Raw genomic sequence first — 23,074 nt, 5'->3', positions numbered from 1 at the left:
AAAGAAAAACAGAAAGGAGAGTTATAATGTTGAATGAGCTCTTATAACCAGCATTCTAATTACCCAAGTCCTAATCCCAATAATTAAAATGGAAACTAGCGTTTAAAAGTTATGTAAAGACTGCATCTGCAGTTTTTAGCCTGCATGAGACTGATTTTTTTTTAAAGAGGCTTAATGAGCTCTCCTAAGGCATTTGCCACAATCATTTTTCTTTGCACCAAAAAAGCAAAAGCAAAAAAAAAAAAAAAATCAAAATGTGAATTATTTTGATGGCATCTAAAATATCATATAGAGTATCCAGGCATTGTCCAACTTGTCTATTTTCATTGAGAATAAAGTTATTCATCCCTTGGAACCACAGCAACACTTAGAGTTTATTTTATAGATACTTAGATTAGGGTTGGCACAATATTATTTTTTTAATGTGCGCATCTTCCATTTTATAGCATAGAAACTGATATAAAACATGACTTGCTCATGGTCAGCATAAGTGAGCTGGAAGGTTAAAAGCTCCCAGGATGAAGGAACATACTGTCTTCATACTGTCAGAATTCACTGAGGACTTAGAATGTAAAATGCAGATTGGGCACACGGTTTCGGTGAAGGCTCTCTCTGGGTGATAGTCCACATGAACTGCCATTGGGGACTGATTACCACAGGAACCCTTCCTTGAATAAGCTGTGCTCGTGTGAAGCCTTGCTGAACACAAAACCTACGTCTACTCGCCTTGAAATGTTAGCAATGTCAATACATTCCTGATCACATCTTTTTCTCATATACTGTCAGAATGACAAGGCAGAACGTGTTTAACAGACATTGTAAGAGAAACAGTAAAAAAAAAAACCTGAAATAGAACTGTTTCTGCTCTGTTGAAAGGATAATTATTTGATAAGAAAGACCCTAATGAGCTACTTAATTATAAGTTTTAGCATAGGGTAATTTTTATAATTTTAAGAACTTATTATAAAATTTTAAGTGGAAATTTAATCACACATATGAACACTCAAACACATGACGCTCTTCTGAAGGATGGATCCTAAGAAAACTAGATTTACTGGCCGGGCGCGGTGGCTCACGCCTGTAATCCCAGCACTTTGGGAGGCCGAGGTGGGTGGATCACGAGGTCAAGAGATCGAGACCATCCTGGTCAACAAGGTGAAACCCCGTCTCTACTAAAAATACAAAAATTAGCTGAGCATGGTGGCGCGTGCCTGTAATCCCAGCTACGCGGGAGGCTGAGGCAGGAGAATTGCTTGAACCCAGAAGGCGGAGGTTGCGGTGAGCCGAGATCGCGCCATTGCACTCCAGCCTGGGTAACAAGAGTGAAACTCCTTCTCAGTTAAAAAAAAAGAAAAAGAAAACTAGATTTGTTGACAGAAGTGCAATCTAGAGCAGCACTCTATTATCAGTTGCTGGAGTTTGTAAATTGGATCTTCAAGAAATGAGTAACTGTTCTCTACATGGACTGCACGGGTTTGATCATCAACTTCCCTGGAAGCTTACTATGTTATTCAATAATGGAAGTAGCTTCTGGGTCTTCAAAGACACATATGTATGTGATGTGCTGGTTTTTTGGAATTAACTGCATTTGGAACATTCTGACTACATCCTCTGTGGTACTACAAGCATAGAGTCATTTTCACATAGTGCTATTTCTGTAAAATGTACTCTTTCCATCATCAGAATCTAGTTCTTTAAAGACAGCTGGACCAAGTCAGAAATGATCTCAGTTTAATTTCTTTTCCTACTTGAAGCAACAGATTTGCTAAAACCAAGACATCTGCTTATCTTATTTCAGAGATTTGTGCCAAGAAGCAACTATTGATCGGCATCTCAAATATTATATTTAAATATCTACTTTTATATAAAGGTAATAAAACATTTAAATGATATATTCCAGTATTGTGTGATGACGACTTTTTAATCTGAGGAGACCAGGATGGTAGTAGAATAGTAAGTGAGCACTTAGGGTATGAGTCAAGAGCAGATCAACTGCTATGTTAAATACATTGAGGTGCATTCACTCAAGTACCATCTGCCAATTCCTGCAGTTGTCCCTTTGCAGCTATCTCTTCCATTCCCATTGGCAACTATTTAATATCTTTCTTTTAGAATCCTCCTCACTTCCCTCATTCTCAGCAGGCCACTCTGTCCTCTCAGTGAGGCTACCAGATCAAATCCTTCAACATCCAGCACCACTCTACTATCTATTAACACAGAGGGTTTTTTTTTTCTCATTTTCTCCCAGGATAAGAGTTCACTCTCTTATTCAAGGCCAGCCCTTTCAAAACTGCTAGGCATCTCACTCCCTGACTGTAGCTGCCCAGCATAATTCAGTGTCTCTCCCAGGCTCCTACAGCAGACACCCCCCTCCACCACCATAAACACACAAAACTGGCACAGCAAGTCCCAGAACTCATGACGCAGATCCCTCCCCCTGCCCCATTTCCCCTTGTCCTCTTTGCATCCTTGGCACCTTCCACGAAGCCTAGCAAGCAGAGATACCCAACCAATATGTGTTGAAGTGAAACTGTTCACTTTTAAGCATGAGTTATTTTCAAAAGCTTGAACCAGAACTAAGCTTGTCCCAGATTGTCTGCAGAACAGCATTGATTTCTGCTCCACTTTATTTTTTCAACCCATAATGACCCAAAAAGGAAGAATGAAACATTTTCAATAACTAGGGTGGCCAGAAAAATACAGGCTGCCCAGTCGAAACTGAATTTGGGATAAAAAACTAATAATATTTTGTAGCATAAATATGTACCACATATTATATGGGACATAGGTATTCTAAAAACGATAAATCACTTTTTATCTGAAATTCAAATTTAACTGGGTAGCCTACATTTTTATTTGCTAAATCTGGAAACCCTAACAGATTTTGAGAATTTGTTAAAAATTCTCAGAGGACTCAGAGAACGCTTCCTTTAAGGTACCTGGAGATTTGTATGTGAGCTCTGCAAACTTCTCAATCATCCAGATTTTATGTCTGTTAAGGCAACTGGGTTTCTTTTGAACATCTAAATAACATGCTTTAAGAAATGCTGCTTAATTTATTCTATGACATTTTCACTTATTTTGTCAATTTCATAGGATCTTACTTCTAATACAATATATCAAAGATTTTACGAAGAATACTGTAATTTTGTGCAAGATCTTTTGGAAGGCTAACATTTATAGAGTTATTATCATGCCTCAGTTAAGTCCTGGCTGCATGTATTAATTTTGGAAATTTTCAATTAAATCAGCAGAATTCAAGAAAAGAAATAAGTGAATCTTTCATTTGGGGATTTCTTTTCTTCATTAATCAAGCCCAGCAATACATGCTATCCTCACTAACAGGCTTGCAGAAGCAGCCTGGCAGGCGGAGGTGGAGCCTGTGATGTAACTGCAGTAGGTCTTTGTTGGAAAAGCCTTCCCTAAATGTAAAACATCTGTAAATTTGAAGCACTTCAGCTTCACTGTGTATGGGCTGGCAAGATTAAAGAGTTGCTTCTTTTAGCATCCTGTACTGGAGGCTTAGAATTTTGGTCCGCAGAGGAATTCCTTATAGGTCCTTATGAAGATTACGTATCTGTCTCACCAAAGCGGGGGGAAAGCAGGCTTTTTCTGCAAAACAGGACTATTTCCAGTACTGATTGCTATGTGTGCTGGTTTACTGGTAAATGGTGTTGATGCAATGGGAGTTATAACCCAAGGTGCAGAGAAAGGTGCCCTACAGCCCGTTCCAGTCCTCAACGTTCCCTACATTAATGGGTTCTTCTTTCGGTGTTCTTGACAGTGATGTCTTACAGAGAAGACATTTATTTCTTCTTCCTATGAAAAAGACTAAGATGAGAGAAATACCTCCCAATGTAGAGAGATATAAGAGTGTGCTTTTGCCAAAATACTAACTAAACTGACCTCAGAGAAAAGTTCTGGGGGAGAGAATGACTAAGTCTGCTGTAACTACGTGTTGTCATAATATGTTTATGAATTAAGACATTTATCCCAATACAAGCGCACTACCTGCTTTCCACCATATTGGCAGCACCAGTTAAGGACGGTTGTCAAGCTACCGGCACAACACGCATCCACTGCGGAGATGCAGAACAATGCCTGGATGCCTGCCCAAAACTGGTCTCCCAAATGACAGACTCAATTTATAGTACCGATCTATGGCCCACTGGAGGTTAGCAGCGTCTTTTTACGAGTTGGTGGGGAAAGGGATGAAATGTGGAAAGCTCGGGCACTGGCTGGGGCTTCCACCTGCCTGTGCAGAGCGGAAAGGCTGACAAACATACTCATTAAACTTGATCTGAAGCAAGTGAGCCCGTGAGGTCTTCCCTGAAATATTCATAAGGTGTGTTACCGGACTCGCCGCTTAGAGGTTGAGAAGAAACACTGAGTCAGAGCCGCCCATACCCACACTTGGAGAGAGAAAGAAAAAAAAAAAAACACCCATGACAGCTCACCCCAACACCACACTCCACTGCTCTGCTTTTAACAGCCCCGTTTCAGCCGTCAGCTGTCAGTCCCCACTCGCCTGTCCAGTTCTACCTGCCCAGGAAAGAGATGCTCTGATACTGACGTGCGGAGTTTCCCAGCAGTTGGAGGAGGCGCAGCGCAACAGCCCCGCCGACCGCTCCTCCCGGCTCGCTGCGCGGACGGAGGACCCCACAGGCCCGCGGCCCCGCCGCCCGGCCGCCTTGCTCCGCCCTAGGGGCTGAAACCCGCAGGGCAAGGGGTCCCCGGGGTCCCAAACCGGCCCCTCGCCCCAGCCAGGCCGCCCTGGTCCCGCCTTCCATTTTGGCTCTGCCTGGGATCCCTTCCCCAGACCTCGGCGTTAGGTCGCTAGGCGACCCGCGCCCGGGCCGAGATGCAAACGGCCTCTCGGGTGTTAATCTGAGAGGAGAGGATAGAGGGAAAATCGCGGTCCTGGGTGACCCCCGAGCCCCCGCACCGAGCACAGTGCACTTCCATTCGCGTTCCCTCTCTGCCCCCGATGCTTTCATTTCTGCTGCATCCCAGGCACCGCGCTCGCGCTACGCCTTGCGTCCTCGCCGCACGTCTCCCTCCCCAAGGTCACTCGCCCCTCGCCCCGTGGCTCCCCTGGGGTCGCCAGTCACCTGGACTCTGGCGGCGGCAGGCTCAGCAGCTCCGGGCGCGCGGCGGCGCGTTCTTCATCTCCGCCTTCCCCAGGCGCTCCGGCTGCGCGCTCCGCGGCGGCGATGGACGCGCTCGGTCCCGGGCGCCGAGGCTGGACAGGGGCGGCCGCGGCTGCAGCACTGGCTGCGGGCGCAGAAGGGGCGGGGGCGGGGCAGGAATCTGGGTCGCCAAGAGCGGAGCAAGCCGGGATGCACCCCGGGCGGCGGGCGGCGAGGAGGCGACCGGGAGCGGCGGGGGAGGGCGCGCGGAGGTTTCCCTGGGAGCCAGGAGCGGGCGGCGACTGAGCATGCCCAGTCCGGGAGCCGGGGGCGCGGGAGCGGTGCGGGGGGAGGGAGCGCGGCCCCCAGCGCCGGAGTCTGGGGGGGTAGCGTTAAATCTGCGGACCCCGCTGCGGCGGGAGGTGGCTGCCGTGGCGCCCGGGCGGACTCCCCGGAGACGTCCAAGTCAGGAAGACAGTGGACCTGAGATGACCTGTCAATAGGATTTCCAGACAGTCCCGGGCCAGGTGCGCTCCCCGCCCTCTCCCGGGAGAATTGTCCAGAAGCCGAAGTTTGTTTTAGTTCAGCTCCAACGTCCCCCATCTCACTAAGCACCCAGTGACTCTCCCAATCCTGACGCCCACCCCTCACCTGCCTTCCCAGGCCCGCAGAACCTCACCTCTCAGCCCCACCGGCAGCCCTTTCCCACTCCCGGCCCAGTCGGGTCAGGTTCTCAAAGAGCCAGCTCTTTAATTAGGTGTAATTGAGAGATGGTGTCAATCCTGCCAGGTTCATAGCTGCATGTTTCAGCAAGGGCTTCAGAAACAATACCGTAACCCCGGGGTTAATTATGACAGAGTGAATTCCAGAATTACAGACATCCTGATCTGAGGCTATCTGGGGAACGTTGCTTCGTGGGGTCCCAGAACCCACTACACACACACACACACACACACACACACAGAGAGAGAGAGAGAGAGAGAGAGAGACAGAGAGAGAGAACCTGTGCCTTCAGGATTGCATTACATGTTTGGCGAGGAACGTTTTCTCCATAGCTGATAAAAAAAAGTCTCTCTAATGAAGCCGCATGGGGTTGGGGAAAGACGCTGAGCTTCGAGGTAGGCGCTTATTTTAGGTTCATTTATCACCCCAAGCCAGTTACCTGGCTGTCCTGCGCCTCCGTTTCTTCACCTGTAAAACGGAGGCTGGTAATACCTACCTCTGTGGGCTGTCGTGATGATTACCCGGGCGGGCGGCGCAGAGCAGCTCGGATACCAAAGCATCTACCTGTCATGGAGTGGGTGTTTCGTGAATAAAAGTCTCTGCTGGTTCCACCTCCACTATTCTGAGTTTAGGAAAAGTTGGCTTCGTGATAATCCTTAAATGCTGAACATTTATTTCCTCTTCACATTAAATGACCTTAAAGCCTTGACCTTTCTGATTTTTTATCATTGTTAAAAGCATTAGTATTTACTTTTCTTTCAACGCGTTTCTTCATACTTCCCTGAATAAACCTCTTGGAAAAAGCTAGACCTTTGGAGGGAAAAGCATCTCAGGAGAGATTCATTAGGGAAGATTTATCCACCTGACAAAAGAGTTTTACTCCATAGTCTTTTAAAAGGTAGTTTACTTGCATCTCCCCGTGGTCCTTGTTTCACAACTATTGCATGAGGAAGTGTATCCATGTATGGAAGGAAATTTACTTCCCCACCGCTACTGTTGACTGTTTCAGTATCAGCGTTCAAAAGATAAACATTATTATCCCCCAAACATACTATTTTCTTCGTAACACTTTGCTTTATTCATGGTGTTCCACCCTTTCTGGAATACCATTCTATTCTACTTCGTGAAGTGCTACTCATCTTTAAACTCAAATGTCACCTTCTTTCTGAAGCCTCCCTGAATCTCAAGGCAGAGTGAACGCTCTGCTCTCACAGCACCAGTGCATACTGCTATCACACCGCTCATCACAGTCTTTCTTTTTTTTTTTTGTAGACAGAGTTTCACTCTTATTGCCCAGTCTGGAGTGCAATGGCGCGATCTTGGCTCACTGCAATCTCCGTCTCTCAGGTTCAAGCGATTCTCCTGCCTCAGCCTCCCAAGTAGCTTGGATTACAAGCTTGTGCCATGATGCCTGGCTAATTTTTATAATTAGAGATGGGATTTTGCCATGTTGGCCAGGCTGGTCTTGAACTCCTGACCTCAAGTGATCCACCCACCTTGGGATTCCAGGTAGCTGGAATGCCATATGATAAATGGAAAATGGTAGGGGAGGGCCGGAGAGTTTAATCTCTGCAACAAATTGTATCCTTTATCTAACCATTAGGAATGGCATTTCTAAAATGTCCAGAATCAACCTGGATCCCCAGGTCTCCTGCATTTCAAACGTCTCTCCCAGGGTCTTACATCCCACTCCCAAACCCTCACCTTTTCACCATCTTTGGCCTCTATTTATTTCAATATTCTCTGTTGTACATCATCTGTTTGAATCTACCTACTGTCTGAATGACAAGCTTTTCTCTCTGATTCTCTTATTGTCTGAGTGTGAGGCAGCTTTGGTATCACTTAGAACTGACTTCTCCAAAGCATATTTGTACACATGTATTCCATTAGAGATAATCTTGCAAATGTTTAACGTGAGCAATTCAAGAAGAGGGTCTCATTCATCTTTGTGTTACAGAACTTAGCAGATGACCAGTATGTAATAGATCCCCAATGTAAAGTGTGGAAGGAATGACTGATTGTAAGCAGGTTCTCGGCTCTATGTGCCTCCTTAGACTACAGTTCTTTTCTAATTGGTTTTCCTGCTAACCCTGCAATTGCTTCACTATGATTTGGCTCAGTTTTTCTTTACATAACTTGTCTTCTATGACAAATCCACACATTTCTTCACTTCTGGGTTCTGCATTATTTTTGGATAGCAAAACCTATTTAGCAGATTAACATTTAGTCAACAGAAAGGGTAGTTGAAGAAACTGAGATCACATGATGTGGCATTTACAGGTAAAGAGTGAAGAATCCAGACAGGAGAAAGCTGTGCCTCTACAGCCTGCCCAAAGCCACAGCAGGAGAGCTGAAGAGGCAGGGAGGAGCTAGGAGACGCTTCGTCATGACTTAGACTCCACACTGGCCCATTACAAGTGACACAGAATTTGAGTCTTTTCCAGGCAGGTGGTTATACTTCCTTGCTCAGAAGATCTCCTACTGAACTTTGTCATTTGGAATTTATTTAAATATAAATGTCCTCACCTAGGAATGTCTTCCTTTAGCAAGGTTAGGTTGAGCAATGGACAAGCAAGTAGGAATTTCCCTCCTGGATCATTTTGTGGGTGGGGTGGAAGTCATGGCCCATTTATTTATTTTTTGAGACGGAGTTTCGCTCTTGTTACCCAGGCTGGAGTGCAATGGCGCCATCTCAGCTCACCGCAACCTCTGCCTCCTGGGTTCAGGCAATTCTCCTGCCTCAGCCTCCTGAGTAGCTGGGATTACAGGCACGCGCCACCATGCCCAGCTAATTTTTTGTATTTTTAGTAGAGACGGGGTTTCACCATGTTGACCGGGATGGTCTCGATCTCTTGACCTCGTGATCCACCCGCCTCGGCCTCCTAAAGTGCTGGGATTACAGGCGTGAGCCACCGCGCCCGGCCCCATTTATTTATTTTTAATCTAGCACTGGCCTTAGGCACTGTAACTTGAATTGGTGGGAGGAAAGTATTCTTGGATGTATTTGCTTCACAGTAAAACTAGAAAGGAAATCTCCGGCCTTAAAAAGCATTAAGCTTGTCTAATTTTGCCTAATTGTTGTGTAAAGTTTAGAAATTAATGTAAGGCCACTCTGCTTTCCAATGGAATGGATTTTATAAGCTTATAATATTCTCGACATAAAACTAAAGCGGCAGCTGGACTCAACATGCTCATTTATATCTATTGTGATAAAATTGTGACTGGAATTGCATGAGGTTAATTATCATGTTAGAGAATGCTTTAAACAAACGAAGGCTCTCAGACATGCTGCTGTGGCCGTTCTCTAACTGTGATCTAGAGAGGGTTTCCAGTGGCACAAGGACTCATTCAAACTATAATTCATTTAATAACTATTTATTAAGCACTTAGTATATGTAAGGTACTATACTAGATCCTAGGGATACAAAGCTGGATAAGACAGTATGATTTTGAGTAACTCAGATCTGGACAGAAGCGCACGCGCACACACACACACACACACACACACGCACACACAGTGGGCTTTCTCTCAAGGTTGGTTTGCAACATAGAATTAAATCTGTATGAAGTCTCCTTGCTGGGCATGGTGGCTGGTTTCTGTAGTCCTAGTTACTTGGGAGGCTAAGGTGGGAGGATCAGGTAAGCCCAGGAATTTGAGACCAGCCTGGTCAACATAGTGAGACCCATCTCAATAAAATGAAGAAAATCCCAGCACTTTGGGAGGCTGATGTGGGTGGATCAACTGAGGTAAGGAGTTCTAAACCAGACTGGCTAACATGGTGAAACCCCGTTTCTACTGAAAATACAAAAATTAACCAGGCATGGTGGTGGACACCTGTAATCCCAGCTACTCCAGAGGCTGAGGTGAGAGAATCACCTGAGCCAAGATTGCACCCCTGTACTCTAGGCTGGGTGACAGAGCAAGATTCTATCTCAAAAGAAGAAGAAGGATAAGGAGAAGAAAAGGCCCCTTCTTCTTTCATCTCAGTTACCTAGTCAGGCTCCTCTGTGCCTGGTTTTTGTTGAAAAAAGCAAAATGTCATTCTCCTATGACAGTGTGGGTTAAAACCTTTTCTGAGTGCTGGTGCTCAGGCCCCACTCCTTTTAGATAAGTCCAAGGGAGTTGGATTAATCTCTAAAAGATGGCTGATCCTGCCGGTACCTCAGAACAGGAAACTGATGTCAGACAACAGGGTAAAAGAATATTTTGTGACTGCCACTGGGTATGATGTTCCCACTTGGAAGTTTTAGTGGGCTAATCCTGCAATGACCTTTACCCATGGCAGCTTCTAGGAGAGGTGTTAACAGTCATAGGCGGCAGCTTGTTACCAGAATTTATTTTTTAAGGAGAAAATTTATATTTTGAAGGCATAAAGAACAGTCAAGTTTAGTAAATGGGAGAAAATTTAGGCCTCTACAGGTCTACAAAAATCAGACTTAACCAGCTGTTTTACTTCTTCCTGAAAATATGTGCTACTTAGCTTGAAGTGAAACCCTTTGGTGAAACTCAGCAATGATAGGTTGTCTATTTTTGATGCCAAGATAAATGTTGAGGACAATGCAGAATGCCCACAAAATACATATTTGGCATGGACAACAAATTAAAAATGTATCTATCAAAAATGAAGCAACCAGATATGACCTAAAATTAAAACTAGATGGGAATCCTTACTAAATGGTGCTGGGTTATACATGGCTCCCTGAGACGTTATTCCCTTAATAATCAAAGCCCAGCCAACTTCTTAGATATTTGCAGTCGTGTAGAGGAAGCTCAGGTGTACTCAACAGTTTTTTTCAAAGCCCTTCTCTGCATCTATTGAGATAATCATGTGGTTAGTACTAAACATTTGAATAGCTCCTTGCCGATCCTAAGTTTGAAATCACCCTCAACATTGTTGTAGGTGTCTTCGTGGTTTTTGCTATCATTGCCAATGGCATCATGAAACACCACGGAGAACTAGAACTCATTGCCCTCCGGTGGTCAAGTTTGAAGGAATCAGTGTCCAGGAGCCTTAGAACTTCCTCAATAGCATCTAACTAACTCCCCATTGCTACGGCATTGACTTGGAGGATACAGTTAGGAAGGCTGTGGCCAGCACAGCACAGAAATAGCCACGCTTCTTCTTTCTAATCTACTGGGAGGAGAAATCTCCATCCTAGGAACAGGGGCGAATATCATCACGGGGAAGAAAATATCCATTTGGGGGGAAAAGGGAGGGCGTAGAAGAGGGTCAGCAATCAGTCATAAAAAATCTTCAATCTGTTCTTTTTTCTTCGGGAATAGATACCCAGATAGCCTAAATGATTCTGATTTCACCTAAAATCTTCATTAAAATAATGGTCTGTTTTCGCCCGTTATGTCCTTTATGGTGGTAAAGCTGTCCGTAGACAGTAAGTACTGGCTGACTTTCAGGCACAAGCTACGTGGCAGACATCGTGGATTAATGAAAACTTTGAATCAGGCCCTGGACACTGAAGATAATTCTGCTGGACATTTAGTTTAGAAGAATTAAAAAACTAAAGACCAAAATCTCAGACAAAATTACATCTAAAACAGATACCTCGCCATGTTAAACTATTGAAAGGACGCAGCTGCAACGTTCTAACAATAGTTAGTAGGCGGTGCAATATTTTAACGATTTTCTTATTCTGGTATGTGTGGCAAATTTGTAAGGTTGTTTTATTCAAAATTATTTTCTTTTTATTTTCTTTCTTTCTTTTTTTTTTTTTTTTTGAGACGGAGTTTCGCTCTCGTTACCCAGGCTGGAGTGCAAAGGCGCAATCTCGGCTCACTGCAACCTCCGCCTCCTGGGTTCAGGCAATTCTCCTGCCTCAGCCTCCTGAGTAGCTGGGACTACAGGCACACACCACCATGCCCAGCTAATTTTTTGTGTTTTTAGTAGAGACGGGGTTTCGCCATGTTGACCAGGATGGTCTGGATCTCAAAATTATTTTCTAATAATTTTGAGCATAAAACATAAAGATTAAGTCAAATTGTACAATCCATGTTTATACCCCACATGAGGATTGTACAATTTGACTTAATTTTTATGCTATTTGCCTCACAATAGACATAAACACGAAGGCTTATGTGTGGCTGTAGAACAGAAGTTTAGTTTTATTTCAAAACTAAAGAATTCTGTCACTTTGTCACCCAGGCTGGAGGGCAATGGCATAATCTCAGCTCATTGCAACTTCCGTTTCTTGGGTTCAAGCAATTCTTATGCCTCAGCCACCCAAGTAACTGGGATTACAGGCATGTGACACCATACCCGGCTAATTTTTATATTTAGAGATGGGATTTTGCCACGTTGGCCAGGCTGGTCTTGAACCCCTGACCTCAAGTTATCCACCTGCCTTGCCCTCCCAAAGTGCTGGGATTACAGGTCTGAGCCACTGCAGCCAACCCTCTTTTTCTAGAATCTGCCAGCTTGTGGTAGAAAGATTTTAAAAAGTAATCAACTGTTTTCTTTTCCATGACAGTTATACAGTAGAAGAGAGTTTGATTTAGGTTTTTGTCTCAATTCTGAAAAAATTTTTAAATATTTTTACTAATTTGAATAAAATTTTATACTATATGAGCTGTTAGCAACAAATTCTGTACTAAGAAGCAAAGAAAAGTAATCTTGCCACTTTGCAGTTCTTAGTAAGTCTAAAGCCTCACATTTCCCCCTATTTTTGAAAATGTAAGTTGGTAGTGTCCTTTAGATAAGTAATGAATGAATGGATGAATGATGAGGGGCAGATAGGTGAGTGGGTGGCTGCATAGATGGAGAGAGAAAGGGAAGAATAAATAAATAATGTAACTCATGCATGGACGAGGCATTCGTCTGTTCAGAATTTTCTGAGACCATCTAGATTTCAAATATTTTCTCTCACTGTCAGATTGTGTTTCAGATGACAGGTCTCAATTTTAGGTTTGTAAAATATAATATACAAAAGACATTTCTCCTGCTTATTTACTATGGAAACTAAAGAGATGAAGATTACTGTGACATTCTGTTTTCATTTAACATGTGTTGAGTGCTGGGTGCTGGGTGCTGGGTGCTGGGTGCTGGTGAGCACTGGAGACGTGAAGGTAAATAATGTGGAGACTGCCCTCAAGAAGCTCACAGCTTGGTACCAGAAGAGTCAGGGGAGCAGATAAACAGTGCAAAGGAGTACATGGTAGACTAGAGATATGAACAGTTTTCTGATGGGAGCCCACTGAAGGAGTGTTTACGATCTATTTTTCTTTAGTATGTCCCAGAATTTCGTATACACAATAAAAACATTCCATCAAGGAACAAGCCTACTCTTAGCTCAGTGACACATCGTGACAGTGCCCTGTGACTCATGCAGTACAGGTATGTAGGTCACGTAAAAGTCTGTGGCTGTACATTTCACGGCACCATGTGCTGAAGTGTATTAATGACAATATAGAGTGGCCCGGGGTGATGTGCCCTTGAAAGTTTCGACTTTTCAGCTCTTGAAATTCCACGTAACAGCTGAGCTTAGAGCAACCGTTCTTTCCTTTATTACTCCCGAAAGGGCATTTCTTCTATGAAGCATCTCTGAAACCTGAAAACGTTATTTATGAATTCACCGGGATTAACTTCCTTTACTTCAATTAAGGAAGATTTCTTGAGTGCCTACTATGAATAAGATACAGAGCTAGAGAGATTCTACATGTTCAGGTCCTAAAAATTGGTTGTAGCCCAAAGATAATAATAGTATCACCTGAAAGTAATAAAAAAGGCATAAAAATAACAAACCCGCATACCTGCTCTTACTATGTGCCAGGTACTGTCCTAGGCACTTTACATATTAACTCAGTGAAAATGGCTTAGGGGCTCCCACCAGCTCTGACTTGATTGTTTTCTATGGTCCTGGGAATAAAGGGATGAGAGATTGTGTTAAATGTACAGGGAAATAAAGGGCCCTTTAAAGTCCCCTTTTTACCTGTCAGATCGCTTTACCTGGTATTTCCTTCAAGCCAGTATGGGAGGGACTACTGTAGATGGTAGAATTATCAATAACTTTTAAAGACAGAGACGTAGCCAGTGATAATCGGGAGAAATTTGGAGGCTCAGGAGGCACCAGTAGAAGAGCCAATATGCCTTTTATGGCTTATAGTATCTTTTTATGAGAATAAGAAGCACGCTCTTGTTGAGAAACATTGTTTACCCTGCCCCCACGGCTCCTTTGGGGAGGATGCCTTGTGGTTTGTAATTAGTGGCAGGCAGGTTACAGCTGCCCACTTGGTATACTCCTGAGTTATGTGTACATGTAGAAGACCTGTGTATTAATGAGAATCACCTGTCAAACAGCAAATAAAGGCCTGGATGAATCTCTGCTCAAGGCCTTCAGTCCTGGAGAGCTGCATCCATTCTGTTGGCTCTCTTGGTGTCTGCCCCTCTCAATACCTTCAGCTCCCTTGGGTGGGAGTCTCCCGAACGAGCTGGCTCTTGGCATGCTTTAGTTAAATAGAATTCAATTATATTTTTCCTGTTCTCAATTTCATTCTTATCTCTAGATAAAAGTTCTGAGGCATTTGAGTCCCTCGTGTATGAAAGTAGACAGGTACCCTAAAACGAGAAAGTAGGGGGCGGAACACTCAAGAAGAAAACAGAAGCTGCCACAGCAACGCCATCGTACTTCAAACGTCCCAGTGCAGAGTCAGCTCCAAGTGAGACAAGTTGCAAAAGTATCCACAGAGGCTTTTATGGTGGTCGTTCTCATAAAAATGGCAGGAAAACTCACTGAAGAGCAGCTATAGCTCCACCTTAATGAAACATCATTCCTAATTCCATGGAATATTAGGGACATGAACGACAGACGTTTTGTTCTGTGAGTGGAGAACTTGGTAGAGAGTTTCCAGCACACCTCGTTATGTGAATACTGTCAAACCTGTAGATGGTCTTTACATTCTAGTTGAAGCTGGTTTCTGCTGAATGGGAAGAAAGGGGCCAGAAATACTTAGAACAGTGGTTCTTTCTCAGAATCCTCTGGGTAAATGTTTTCCAAATAAACATGCCAGAACATCACCTAGACTGCGTGAGTCAGAACCCCTGGGGGATCCACACCCATATGCTTTTTGAAAACTTCCCCAGGTGATTCTAAGAACCACACACTTAGGGGAGTGAGCCAAGTAAAAGCAGCAATAGAAGCTCCTAGGTTGTTTCCTATTTTATTATATTCTTGCAATAAAATAATAAAACATATATGTTGCCCCAGGCTGAATCTTCTAACAGGCCTGTTGTGACTAGGCTACAGCGTGGTTAGTTCCTTTATTTGACTGACTGAAATTAGTGCATTCCTAGCACAACAGTCAGAACATTTAATAGGCTCTCCACACAGAGAAGCAAGAGCATCAGCGTCCCCAAAGCTTGCCGTCCATTACCGTTAACATTTATTAGGCTGTGATAGGCATGGTAAGGCCAGATGGGACTGGCCAGTTCATTTACAAGGGAACATGATATTGCACTCAAGGATGGGGAAAGAGCCTTAAAGCAAAACTTTTTTTTGTTTATTTTTTAAGAATAACAGCTGGCTGGGTGCACGGTGGCTCACACCTGTAATCCCAGCACTTTCGGAGGCCAAGGCAGGCAGATCATGAGGTCAGGAGATTGAGACCATTCTGGCCAACATGGTGAAACCCCGTGTCTACTAAAAATACAAAAATTAGCTGGGTGTGGTGGCATGTGCTTATAATCCCAGCTTCTCGGGAGACTGAGGCAGGAGAATTGCTTGAACCAGGGAGTCAGAGGTTGCGGTGAGCCGAGATTGCACCTCTGCACTCCAGCCTGGCAACAGAGCGAGAGTCTGTCTCAAAAAAAAAAAAAAGAGAGAATAGCTACCAACGTGTTTAGTGCCTTACTTTGTGCCAGGCGATTCGGCAAGATTCCAGGCAGTCTAACCGCAAGCCCACGCTTAAATTTCGTGTGATATTATCTTGCAAAATCATACCAGTTGACTGCTATTTGGTGAGGAGTGGAGAGCGCCAGTTTTATCCTGTTTTTGTCCTTTCCTAGACTGCTAGTCACAAGCAGCCTCGCACATAGTGGAAATTGGGACATATTTTGGAGAAAAAGTGAGGAAGAGTGCATATCACCGTGCCAAGAGACGCACACTTTCTTTCATTCCTCTTGCCTTCCTTGTCTCCTTTTATCTTTTCTTTTCTTCTTCTTCCTCCTCTTTTGTCCCTTTTTATTCTCCATTGGTTAGGCCATTAATCAATAGACATCACTCACAAACATTTTTTGTGTCCATGGAAATCCTTTTTAGTGATCATGGGCCCGGGCCAGGGTTTGGGTCCAAGGAGCCAAATACTATGCCAGGCAAAAGAGAAATAGTAGAAGCACAAGGTAAGAATGTAATGGAGAGCAAACACAGAAAGGGCCAGGAACTTATCCAAGCTCCGCCGAAGGAAGGAGGGGCCCCAGGTGGCTCTCCCAACAATTAGGACGCTAATTAAGTTCACAGGAAGGTTGGAGGGAAGGGAGGAGGTTACATGTTTGAGATGACTAAGATTAGGAGCCCAGAAGAGGAATGCAGTCAGATACAAACAATATCCATGCAAAAATGGGGGATGTCCCCAGAGGAGGGTGAAGCTATCGGGAAGCACGCTTAGACTGGGATGGACCAATACCAGATAAGACGACTGTCATTTAAATGTCAATGAAACAACAAAATCAAAGGTTACCATCAAAGGGATGTTTGAAATAATCAATTCAGGTCAGATTTAAAAATTTTAGCCACTGAACGCTTATTCATGACTTTCTACTGTGATCCCCAAGATGTTAAACTGAAAAAAGCAGATTCACTCTCAAAGCTGGGATGGGCCAGTGTCCCACTCCTCTGTGCTTGGCGGCTACTGAGGCATCTGTAGGAAGCCCTAACAAGGCTCAAAGGAGCACGGTTTGAAAATCAATGGTTTCGTCCAACTACCCCATTTTACAGAGGAGCAATTGAGTTGCATGGAAAGGTGACAGAATCTGCACCCCCACGCAGTGGGCTCTGTCCTACGACTCTGCTTTTAAACCAGCAAACAATAAATCAGCAAATACATGTTGAGCACGACCTGTGTGCAGCACTGGGTCCTGGATGCTGCAGTGTGGGATACAAAGGTAAACAGTGGCCTTCAAAGAATTTCCAGCCTAATTAGGGAAAACTGAGTAATAACGTAAAAGTTAAATAGTTGAACGAGCCCAACTGGGCTCTGGAACTCATTCCTATAATCTCAGCACTGTGGAAGGCTGAGGTGAGAGGATCTCTTGAGCAGAGTTTGAGGCCAGCCTGGGCCACACAGGGAAACTCTGTATCTAAAAAAAAAAAAATTAGCTGGGCATGGTGGTGCACCCCTGTGGTCCCAGCTACTTAGGAGGCTGAGGTGGGAGGATTTTTTTTTTAATTTTTGTGGGTACATAGTAGGTGTATGTATTTATGGGTTACATGAGATACTTTGACACAAGCATGCAATGAGAAATAATCATATCGTGGTAAATAAAGAACCCATCACCTCAAGTGTTTATCCTTCATGTTACAAACGGTCCAATCATATACTACCTTAGTTATTTTAAAATGAACACTGAAATTATGATGTTTTTTACTACAGAAACCCTGTTGTGCTAGCAAATACTAGGTCTTATTTATCCTTCCTATTTTTTGTACCCGTTAACCACCTGCTCCCTACTACCCTTCCCGGACTCTGGTAACCATCCCTTTACGAACTCCATGAATTCAATTGTTTTAATTTCTAGCTCCCACAATTAAGTGAGAACAGGTGACGTTTGTCTTTCTGTGCCTGACTTGTTTCACTCAACATAATGACCTCCAGCTCCATCTATGTTGTTGCAAATGACAGGATCTCATTCTTTTTTATGGCTGCATAGTACTTCACTGTGTATAAGCACCACATTTTCTTTGTTCATTCGTGTGTCGATGGACACTTTGGTGGCTTCCAAGTCTTGGCTACTGTAAACTGTGCTGCAACGAACATGGGAGTGCAGCTCTGTCTTCGGTACCCTGATTTCCTGTCCTTTGGCGTTTCAGTCTCCAGGTCCACACAGGAACCTCGCCTCCAGGCATGTGCTTCTTGAATGTGCGCACCTCTCTTAGTACTTCTTATTTGGTTTGGCATAGCCCAGCTCTAACTTGGCACACCTGAGAGTTGGGCCTTCCTTTGAAGCTTGTCACTTCCATGAACTGTGGCTTTTCTATGTCCTCTGAAGGCCGTTACTTCCATGGTTTGTGACCTTTCAGTTTGGAGACCAGTCTTCCCTTTTGAGATCAAAGGGTGTTCTCATCATGTGTTTCGTGGCTTCAGGGCCTTCTAGGTGATCAAAGCCTGAAAACCAAATCCTTCAGGAATTTCTATGTATCAGGCTTTCTTGGAGGTTTTCTTGTCCCATTTGTATAAGAAACAGAACTGGAGCACTCTGACCTCAGAACCATCTCTGCTAAGCACTTACTCCAAACCTGACCTGAACAGGAGAGTATGAGCTTGGATCCTGATGTAAACGAGGACCGTTAGGACCTATCTCCCATAACTTAAAAGAAGGATGACCGATTCTCACTTGATCCTGGACTCTGGCCTAGACGAACAATCCAATACATTTTGGTCTTAACCTTGCTTATGAAACCCAAAAAGTGTGGCTAATGGAAGTAATGCTCCTGGAGCACGTTTCTCCTCAGGAAATGCAAACAGGTTTCTCAAATCTAAGTGGTTTTGTTTAGAAAACCAAACAAAAGTTCTCAGCTTTTTTTCCATTAGTGTGGTTTGACTTCATTTCTCCACTTTCACTGTTCCCGGTAATTATGGCTCCAACCACCCTCCCTGGTGTAGATTTGTCTAGAATAACTACAGGCAGTTCTAGAGAGTCTTGAGATCAAGCCATGCTTTAAAAAAATGCACAACCAAGAGTGTAAGGCATTGTATTAGAAATGAACTTCTTACCACAGTATCTCTTCCTCTTGTGGTGATGAAGCCTTTCCCATCTCTTCAAGGTAAGGAAGATCATTCATTGGCCTAATTGACACCCCTGTTTCAGTCCTCATCACTATTTCCTTAAATAGCTAACTGGCAAGGAAGGGGACATTTGTGAACAATACCATTAGATATTAACTGCTCCACAGACGTCTTCGCATACCCCAGGAAAGTGGACCACCCTCCAAATACCTGATGGTTTTCCATTGCCCAAACACCTCCTGGCCCAGACCCTCATCCTCCCAGGAAGCCTGCTCGTCTGCTTCCCACCACTGCTTTAGGAACTGGTGAACCAGAAGCCCAGCCTAGTCCACTGGCACTAGCCATTATATCAACACTTTTGGTTCCCAGTCAGATTTGCTTTTTTTCTGTTCTGTGCCTTGTGACTTAAATCCTAGTTCATCTTTCAATAGTTATTATGGTGGTTCGGTGTCTCTGTAACTTCTCATTTTTTTTTGGTGTCAGCGGGGCTGACTTTTGAGAGATTCTTTGTTACTAAGGCTTAGTAACATCTGCCTGAAACCCCTAACCTTTGGTTTTGGTAGTTGGACTCCTCTTTGGACACTGAATTGGAGGAGCCGGGCATCACTCCATGGAAGTGGCACCTTCTAAAGGCCTCCTTATCAGCCAGAAACCTTTGGTCATTCAGGAGCTCTTGAGACAGTACAACTACCCAATGGGTTCACCTTGTCCTCTGCCTGGACAGAGCCGATTTATCAAGACAGGGGAATTGTAATGGAAAAAGAATAGTTCACGCAGAGCCAGCCGTGCTGAAGACCAGAGTTTCACTACTGTTCATATCAGTCTCCCTGAGCATTCAGGGATCAGAGTTTTAAAGATAATCTGGTGCGTAGAGGGCTTGGGAAGTGGGTTGGTTGGTCAGGTTGAAGGTGGAATCATGGGGAGTTGAACTGAGTTCTTCTTGCTGTCTTCTGCTCCTCCTGGGCATGACGTCAGAACTGGTTGGGCCAGATGACCAGTCTGGGTGGTGTCAACTGATCCATCGAGGGCAGGGTCTGCAAAACATCTCAGGCACTGATCTTAGGTTTTATGATCGTGATATTATCCCCAGGAGCAATTTGGGGAGGTTCAGACTCTTGGAGTCAGAGGCTGTATGACCCCCTAAACTGTCATTTCTAATCTTGTAGCTTTTTTTTTTTTTTTTGAGACAGAGTCTCGTTCTGTTGCCAGGTGCCAGGCTGGAGTGCAGTGGCTCACTGCAACCTCCGCCTCCCGGGTTCAAGCAATTCTCCTGCCTCAGTCTCCCGAGTAGCTAGGACTACAGGCACGTGCCACCACCACGCCAAGCTAATTTTTGTATTTTTTTAGTAGAGATGGGTTTCACCATGATGGCCAGGATGGTCTTGATCTCTTGACCTTGTGATCTGCCTGCCTCGGCCTCCCAAAGTGCTGGGATTACAGGCATGAGCCACCGCGCCAGCCATCTTGTAGCTAACTTGTTAGTCCAGCAAAGGCAGACTGGTCCCCAGGCAAGAAGGGGGTCTTTTCAGGAAAGGAATGTTACCAATTTTGTTTCAGAGTCAAACCATGAACTGAATTCCTTCTCAAAGTTAGTTTGGCCTACACCCAGGAATCAACAAGGACAACTTAAAGGTTAGAAGCAAGACAGAGTCAGTTAGGTCTGATTTCTTTCACTGTCATAATTTCCTCAGATATAATTTTGCAAAGGCGGTTCCAATAGTGTTAGTATTTGCCCCAAGATACTTTGTTTCTAGACGTTCTCGTTTCCACTGCTGCCACCTCCTGGTCAAGGGTGCCTGCTACACCGAGAAGAACATAGGTAGTCTTTCTTTGGGTCCTAGATTTTTATGTCTTTTAACAATTTGTCACTAATCTTTTGTTTCCTGAGTTCTTTGCCAAGGCTTGCCTAACCACCTCACCTTACTTCACAATATTTGTTTATATTCATTGGCCTGAAAGAGTATTTAAAACTAGGGAGGAATGTCTAATACGAGGGACGACATAAGAAATAAGTCAGAAACTCACAAGCCTCAAATAATAATGACAGGCATGAAAAACATTTGTTAATATGAGATCATGGTCCACCAATATTACGAGGTCAAACATTCAACTTCACTAAACATTTTGTTTCCAGTAATGTTTTCAAAGCTTTTCCCAATATGATACGTTCCTTAGTCCTTTCCTGCTATTATAACAAAATGCCTTATGAACGACCTAGTCCAAGCAACAGAAATGTATTTCAAACAGTCCTGGAGACTGGGAAGCCCATCATCAGGGCAGAAGCAGACTCGGCGTCTGGTACAGGTCTGTTCCTCACGGCACCCTCTTTCTATATCTTTGAATGGCAGAAGGACAGAAGGAGCAAGCACATTCCACCATTCTCTCCTTTGTAAGGACACTAGTGTCATTCACGAGGGTGGAGTCCTCATGGCTTAATCACTTCCGAAAGACCCACCTCTCAATGCTATTGCAGTGGGGCCTAAATTTAAGCTTACGAATTTTGTGGGAGAGGGAGGACTCCAGCATTCAGGCCATAGCAATGTGTTGTTTCATGAAGAGGGCCATTATCAATGCTAATTAACTATTAATTCCTCATCCTAATTATGTCAACTGGCCTCCTAGAGATATTGAAAAGTAAATTCTAGGTCTGGTTAATTTTCCATTGACCACGTGGTCCCCTAAGCCATATTTAAAATAGGTGAGGAAATAATGATACTCAATCTTATTTCTGACTTTGAAAGCAGGGGCAAGAGAAGAAAATAAGACAAGCAATGCTGTTTGTCCTTTAGAAATATTACTGCATCTAAACTTTGAATTAAGATTCTGTATATACTATCTTTCTTAAAGATTTTTAAAATTATACCATTAAACTGCCCTGAATGCTCTTGCATAACAGATGCACCCACTTAAACAAAACTTATTTCCTCTTTGTTTTGTCTAGATTTTTGTCTCATACTTGGAAAACTTCAAAATATAAAAAAGGACATGGCTTCTTTGCAATGTTGTCCCTCAGCAACAGTGCATGCAGTGGGTAAAGAGGGAACCTTTGGGTTAGACTCCTGGCTTCATCACTCACTGTGTCATCTTGGGAAAGTTGCTTAAACTCTCTGAGCCTCAGAGCTCATTCGTAAAACTGGGAGAATAAAACTTGTACGACTGGAGAATTCAGGAATAGTGTATGTTAAGGACCTTGTGCCGGGAAGTGTACTTGTAATAAAAGGTAGATGTAAAGAAGTACATGTTTTGATGTATAAAAGTTGGCCCTAGGCTGGGCACGGTGGCTCACACCTGTAACCCCAGCACTTTGGGAGGCCAAAGTGGGAGGATCACTTGAGGCCAGGAGTTCAAGACCAGCCTGGCCAACATGGTGAAATCCTGTCTCTATTAAAAATACAAAAATTAGCTGGGCATGGTGGCAAGTGCCTACAATCACAACTACTTGGGAGGCTGATGTAGGAGAATCGCTTGAACCTGGGAGGCTGAGGTTGCAGTGAACTGAGATTGTGCCACTGTACTCCAGCCTGGGTGACACAGTGAGACTCTGTCTCAAAAAAAAGTTAGCCCTTTTACTCATGCAATAATAGATATGAACGCAAATCACTCTTAAAAATATTTTCTATTTAAACAGCTCATAAATTTTGTCTTTAAGTCTTAGTTATTATACTTGTAAAATGGGATATAAGAGATGCCAATAATTAGAGTTGTTTTTATTTTTTATTAAAATTTTATTTAAACTTTTGTCAAATTACATAAAACAATGCATTATTCTTTAATAATTTAATAATCTGGATTTTGAATCATCTGCTTCTTGGTCCTTTGTACCTTATAAAATTAAAATATTTCCCTTGAAATGAGAATCCCAAATATACTAGAAACCTGGCAGCCTGGCACTCTGGGCGTGATTTCTGAAGACGTCCGTGCTGACAAGTAACATAGAATCTTTTTTTTCAGTGGTTGAACACTTGCAAAAAGTAGCAAAATTGCTTGTTTTTTTTTTTGAGACGGAGTTTCGCTCTTGTTACCCAGGCTGGAGTGCAATGGCGCGATCTCGGCTCACCGCAACCTCCGCCTCCTGGGTTCAGGCAATTCTCCTGCCTCAGCCTCCCAAGGAGCTGGGACTATAGGCACGCGCCACCATGCCCAGCTAATTTTTTGTATTTTTAGTAGAGACGGGGGTTTAGTAGAGACGGGGGTTTCACCATGTTGACCAGGATGGTCTTGATCTCTTGACCTTGTGATCCACCCGCCTCGGCCTCCCAAAGTGCTGGGATTA

The 23,074-nt window shown here is 43.8% G+C and overlaps 1 protein-coding gene across 5 annotated transcripts in view; it reads right to left on the bottom strand.

Annotated features, from left to right (window-relative positions):
* The window catches only part of ELMOD1 (ELMO domain containing 1), an 80,554-nt gene extending 75,184 nt beyond the window's left edge, over positions 1–5,370 (bottom strand). For 3 of the 5 annotated variants that reach the window (XM_078339377.1, XM_035264438.3, XM_002754361.6), the window contains exon 1: positions 5,112–5,370. Coding sequence is in view for 1 of the 5 variants with exons in the window: in XM_035264435.3 (XP_035120326.3) it covers positions 4,574–4,790 (217 nt within the window). In the remaining 4 variants the exon portion in view is untranslated. Of the gene's footprint in view, positions 1–4,457; positions 4,800–5,111 lie in introns of those variants that run through there. The other 2 variants (XM_035264435.3, XM_054241530.2) reach the window with 2 other exon arrangements.
* Positions 5,371–23,074: the final 17,704 nt, after the last annotated feature.

This window comes from Callithrix jacchus, chromosome 10, assembly GCF_049354715.1.
Source record: "Callithrix jacchus isolate 240 chromosome 10, calJac240_pri, whole genome shotgun sequence".
NCBI lineage: Eukaryota > Metazoa > Chordata > Mammalia > Primates > Cebidae > Callithrix > Callithrix jacchus.
The sequence above is the reverse complement of the archived record's forward strand: the minus strand, read 5'-3'. Positions and strand labels throughout refer to the sequence as shown.